Here is a 6,000-nt window from a genome sequence, read left to right as displayed (position 1 = left end):
TGAGAAATTCAGTTTGTTTCAGGTAGTGAGGAAATGCAGGAGAAACATACAGGTTTACCTTTCTGTAGTAGCCAGAGCTTTTTTTAAACGAACCCTGACTGGAAAATGACCAAACTGACCTACACAGCGTTCAGTGGTGTTGAAAGGAACGAAAAGCCACTCAAACCTATCCCAATGTGAGGGTTACATTTGAGCCCCAAGCAGTCCACTTAAATGTACTGCCCCACTGAAGACTCTGTTGAGGGAGTGTCTTCAAGAGCTGACAGAAAGCAATCAGCCATTAGAAAGGTCAAACTCACTATCTGGCACTGTAAGTTTTTAACAAGCAGTGTAAGTTTTTAACAAAATGTAATGAAACATCACCTTTAATTAAAATTTAGAAAGCTTGTAGTTTGTTGATGAATATATAAACAAAAAAGACAACTCAGTCAAAACACAATGGTTACTTTGAATATTAATAAACTTATTCCATATAGGAGAAGCTGGGAAAATGCCAATGAAGTTCAGATGGAAGGTAATTTGAAGACTCAGGGATTGATCATGGGGAAGAAGTGTACTTTGGTAGGAGTGGCCTGGCCTCATTCCTGAGCGAGGACTGCTTTACTGACAGAATGTGTGTGTGCCTGTGAGTATTTACCTGAACGAAGCTAACATAAAAACCCTACAGATAAAACTATGTCAAAGACTTTATTGGTGTTTCATGTTTGGTAGACTTAAATAAATAAAACAACTTTGTTGAACAGATTTTCTTTTAATACAGTATCTAGATGTACATGGACAACCAAATGATAGGAAAACCGCACAAATTAATGTTTTAACAAATTACAAATTGTTGGTAAAGATTATGTGCTTGGATTTAAAAGAAACAATACAATAGATGAAGAGTGTCTCATTAAATCTTATAGATTGATCATTCGTTCTTTGTATAAAACCAATACATCATTGTGGTAGAAATTTATCTCCCATTAACACTCCACATAAAACTGTTCCCCTCAGCATCCCTTCTCCATTCCTCATTAGTTGTCTTTTAAGTGGGAAAATAAAACTGAATTTATATTAGCAAATGAAAGTGCAAGTTTGTACAGCCGGGCTCGGCAGCAAAGGCGAAGAAAGACGACAAGAGACGAAGAGTTGATGGACACCACACAGACCAAGGACATCCAAGGATGTCTGTATCCCCCACAGTCCATATCCCATCATGTTTTCATTGCTCTGAAACGAGCAGAACCAAACTCTTTTTCGATCTAAAGAATATTAAATATTTATTTCCCCCACATCATTTGTGATCACGTAAGGCAAAGAGATAAGTCCCATCGTCACCGGGGACAGCAGCAACATACAAACTTGAGGGATAGCCCGCGCCGTCCTAAGGGTCTCCCCGGAGTGTATCTACTAGAGCATATTTGCGAACTGCCATTGTTCTAATTCATCTGTCGGAAAAGGGAGCTTTTATAAATACATTACCCAAGAGGACAGCAGATTACTTTCTTGCTCTGAAAAAAAAGGTTTTCACATTTTCAACCTTGTCGGTATAGTGTCAGAAAGACTGTGCAGCGGGGTCTTTTGCAGGATGCTCGTGTACAAGCTGTGTCTGTGACAGCCTGGTGGCCTGGCCGTCTTCTGCCTCCACAAACGGCGTTTGCAGTAACATTTACGCAAGTAGGTTTGTTTGGATAACGCCCGTTTACTCTACTCGGAGAGCAAAGAGGTACTCACTTTCAAGTATTACATTGTAAAAGGTATTTATTTTTGCCAATTTTATATACTGAAGTTTAAAAATGAAAAGATCTGTGTGAAAAATCAAGCTTTGTCAGTCTATTTTATAGTCAAATGCTTTTTTTTTTTAAAGAATGCAGAAAAATATTGATTTGCTAAGAAGGAACACACTGGAAAAGCCACCTCAAGGTCTCGAGATAAGGAACATTGGCGAAACGATTAGAAAAGCTGCCCAGTCTGTTGTCTTTAGCTGGCTTTAATAAGTCTTTTCAAAATGATGGTCAAGAACTCTTTAGAAAACTGGAGAGAGGTGCTCCTTCGGAGCCTGAAATTCCATTAATTATAGAAAATGTTTGCTTTGGTTCTTCAGAGGAAATGTTCATATGACTTCTACATGAGGAGACAGAAAAGAAAATAGATTAATACAGATGCATCTAAAATCTCACTTACAGAATATTATGGCAATAGCTTACAGTTATATATTTCTAAAATAAAATCACCATGACTTTATATAAAATCATGCATGCATAAGGATAAGCAATTGTGGACGTATAGCTCAGCGGTAGAATACTTGCCTAGCACACATGAGGCTCTGGGTTTGATCCCCTGGACCACAAAACAACCAAACGTAAACAAGAACAGGAGAGTGTGTGGGTGTTCACAAGCATAGTCAAGTTAATGCCAGTACTAGGAAAAATGCATGCTCTTTCAATTAAGTTTAGGGAATATCACCGACTTAGAAACTCCATGCTTTGATAATTTAAATCCATAACCTCTAAGAAAACTACATTCATTTGCCTTGCATCCTCAGTTCAATGCTTAGGGCTCTAAACTTCAATGGAGGATGAAGGCATGCTTATTAATAAGTGGTCACCCAAGGGACCATTTCCCAGGGAAAGGTGGTAGAAGGGTGGGCGAGCACTAAGAAGGGCATGACAGCTTAAAGGGTGATTTAGGACATGGGAAGAGAAGCAGGAAACCACATGGGAGTTTTTCCTTCCCAACAAATCTGGGATGTGACATCAGAAAACAGCACCCGCCATGTTTGTTTCCACCAACAGAACATTAAACAGGCTTAACATTCACAAGGCCAGACCATAGGGGGCTAGACACTCATTTTCACAGCCTCGAAGATGGAGTTTACTAAAGCCAGTATTAACCTAGGGGAGAAGAGGGTAAGTTTCATTTGGGAACTGGCTCACCAGGGGCCTCTTCACTTGTTAAAGTGGTAAGAGTTCACAGGCAAAACAGTTTGACTAGGGCCCTCTCTACAGACTCAACATCTGGAATTTGGCCAGTTCTGTCCATAAGAATTGTATAAAGAATGCTGGTGCCTGGTCTGCTGGGAAGGCAGGTAGACAAAGCCAGGGCTTGCTGAGATAGAGAACTGGGCCTAGTCCACTTATCCCTGACATAGCTGGGGTTGTGTCATGGAGCTAATGACCACTGAATTAGTAATATTTTGATGGAGGTGGGTCATCTTTCTATCTGTTGTTTCATTGGTTAATTAATAAAGAAACTGCTTGGCCTCTGATAGGGTAGAATTTAGATAGGCGGAGTAAACAGAACAGAATGCTAGGAGAAAGAAGCCGAGTCAGGAGTCACCATGATTCTCCCACTCCAGACAGACGCAGGTTAAGGTCTTTCCTGGTAAGCCAGCTCATGGTGCTACACAGAATATTAGAAATGGGTTAGATCAATATGTAAGAGCTAGCCAATAAGAGGCTGGAGCTAATGGGCCAAGCAGTGTTTAAAAGAATACAGTTTCCGTGTAATTACTTCGGGTAAAGCTAACCATACGGGCGGCTGGGCGCTGGGAACGCAGCCCTGCCGCTCTTTTTACAACAATATTTGACACTGCTTTCTATTTTGGCTACCGGTATAGCTAATGCTCTTTCTGCATGAAGACCTGAGGTCAGCTTGTCTTGAAGACTGTACAAGTGAGGCCCAGGTAGGCTCAGTAGTCACGAATGAGGAATGGAGGACCCTCAGACTCTGAGATCCTGGTTTAGAGTGCTGTTCTTACCACTGCTATCCTAACTGGGTTGTGCTGTATTTTATAAAGACAGCAGTAACTACGAATCGAGGTTGCAAAACACAAGTGAGAGATAATGGCAATAGAACCCAAGGGACTCTTTAAGTATTGATGACCTGAGGAAGAGGGACAAAGCCCCAGTTTTGTTTCCATTGAAGGAACTGGCCCAGTGGGGCATCAGTTATAGAAGAGTCTATGTCATTATGAAGTCTCTCTGATGCTTGGCACCCAGTGGCAGGTGCTCCCTGGGAGGGCAGAAAGGGCCTAGAAGTCGCCTGAAGCAACACAAAATTCAACTTCAAAGATCCATACACAATCTTTTCTACAGTGGCCTACTTGTACCCTCCAAGAACAAAACAACCGTTCGCCCTCTTTTAGGTATCAGTTGTGATGATTACAGGAGGCAGTGGAAGACAGAGCTCACCTGCGGTCTGCTGTGTTTGCACACCATCTACCTGAGGTAGGGGCCCAAGTGTCCCTTCATCAGTAAAGGCCAAAATTGGTTTCAAAGGAAGTTCTGGACTCGTGTTGGTTAAATCTAATCTGGACGCCTTGGATCCAGCAGGTAAGTTTATGATCTCTTCAAAGTTTTCATTTTGAACAGACATTCCATTTTCATTTGGCTGCTTTTCCAAAACCGGAGAACTGGGGAATGTGCGAGATCAAAAATAGAAAGAGTTAGAATTAAGCTTATTTTTAGAGCAAAAAATTATTTTAAAATAAGTTTACAGCTTTGAAATTAAACAGGAACTCGGGGCCATAGGGATGGATCAGCAGGTGAAGGCGCTTGCTGACATAGGATCCAAGCCTGATGACCCGAGTTTGCTCCCCAGAATCCATAAAAAGTGAAAGGAGGGAGCTGACATTACAGAGTTGACCCCTAGCCCTCTGTATGTGTACCCCTAAATATTAACAAATAAGGATACACTGCTGACTGACCACATCACTATTAACAAATCTGGGGGAGAGTTGGGGAGTGGTAAAAAAACTTTTTTTTTTTGCTTATAATACTTATCAATAGGACAATCTGCTAGAAAACCAAAGGTTATCAAGTTCTTCATTCCTTTTTCTTTCTTTTTGTTTTGAGATAGGGTATCTCTATAATAGACCTGGATGTCCTTGAACTCACTGAGCAGACCAGGCTGGCCTTGAGCACACAGAGATCCTCTGCCTCTTCCTGGGATTAAAGGTGTTCACCACCACGCCTGGCTTTCAATTATTAAAGATAAAATAAATTACATTTATTTATTTGTGTTTGGGCATGTTTATACACATGCCATGGTGTGAATGCAGGGGTGAGAGGGCAGCTTGCAGGAGACAGTTTCCTGAGGGTGGGACTCAGGTCATCAGGGTCGGCGACAGTCACCGCTACTTTTGTTGTCCATTTTGTTGGTTCCACCCTTTCGAGCTCTATGTGCTTCTAGCACTCAGGAGACTGAGGCAGTGGGATCTTTGCAACCTTGAGGCCAGCCTGGTCTACATAGTTAAGCTCTAGGCCAACCAGATCCCTATAACATTCTGTATGCTTTCAGTGACGAATCTGCTATGGGAAAGAAGACAGCTGAGGAAAGCGGCTCCAGGACTTGGCGAGAATCTTGCAAAGGATGCAATGAGCATGGAAGAATCCTTAGCCGTGGCTGATGAGAATGCAAATTAGTTCTCTTGTCTCTGTATGTCTCTCTCTGTTTTATTTATTTATTTTTCTTTTTTCCTGAGATAGGGTCTCACCCTGTTCACTCTGTAGGCCAGACTAGACTCAATGGAATGTAGCCAAGGATAATCTCGAATTTTGGATATTTCTGCCTCAATCTTCTGAGTGCTGGGATTACAAGTGTGTGCCACTGTGCCCTGCTGTCTTGTTTTTATTTCTTTTGTGTGTTCTTCTTTGTTGTTGAGATAGGGTCTGACTCTGTAGTTCAGGCTGTCCTCAAATTAGCAGAAATTTAACTGCTTGAGTCTCTACATGTTGGAATTACAGGCATGAACCAACCATCATACTGACTTTGTTTTTAACACAGTCTTGCTATGTAGTCCTGACCAGCCTCAAATTTGTAGCAATCTCCTGCCTCAGCTTTTCAATATAACAAAAGCATTGGCATTCAAAGCTCTCAATACAGGATGAATTGACTCTTCCCCCCTTCCCCTTTCTCCCTTCTTTGTAGTAAGCTGACCCGAGCTTTGTGCTCTCCCTGTAGTCCAAGCTGGCCCTGCATTTTTGTCCCGCTGCTCCAGCCTTCCAAGAAGCAGGG

The 6,000-nt window shown here is 41.8% G+C and overlaps 1 protein-coding gene across 7 annotated transcripts in view; it reads right to left on the bottom strand.

Moving 5' to 3' along the window:
- Positions 1-701: 701 nt before the first annotated feature.
- Positions 702-6,000, bottom strand: part of Map7 (microtubule associated protein 7) — a 135,152-nt gene continuing 129,853 nt past the window's right edge. For all 7 annotated transcript variants that reach the window (XM_057755372.1, XM_057755363.1, XM_057755380.1 and 4 more), the window contains 2 exons: positions 4,176-4,396; positions 702-2,106 (listed from right to left, as the gene is read on the bottom strand). In XM_057755372.1, the coding sequence (XP_057611355.1) occupies positions 2,096-2,106; positions 4,176-4,396 (232 nt within the window). In that variant the 3' untranslated portion in view covers positions 702-2,095. The remainder of the gene's footprint in view (positions 2,107-4,175; positions 4,397-6,000) is intronic.

The sequence above is a fragment of the Chionomys nivalis genome, chromosome 2 (assembly GCF_950005125.1).
Source record: "Chionomys nivalis chromosome 2, mChiNiv1.1, whole genome shotgun sequence".
Classification (NCBI taxonomy): Eukaryota; Metazoa; Chordata; class Mammalia; order Rodentia; family Cricetidae; genus Chionomys; species Chionomys nivalis.
Note: the sequence above shows the minus strand (reverse complement) of the source record. Positions and strands in the feature narration are given on the sequence as shown.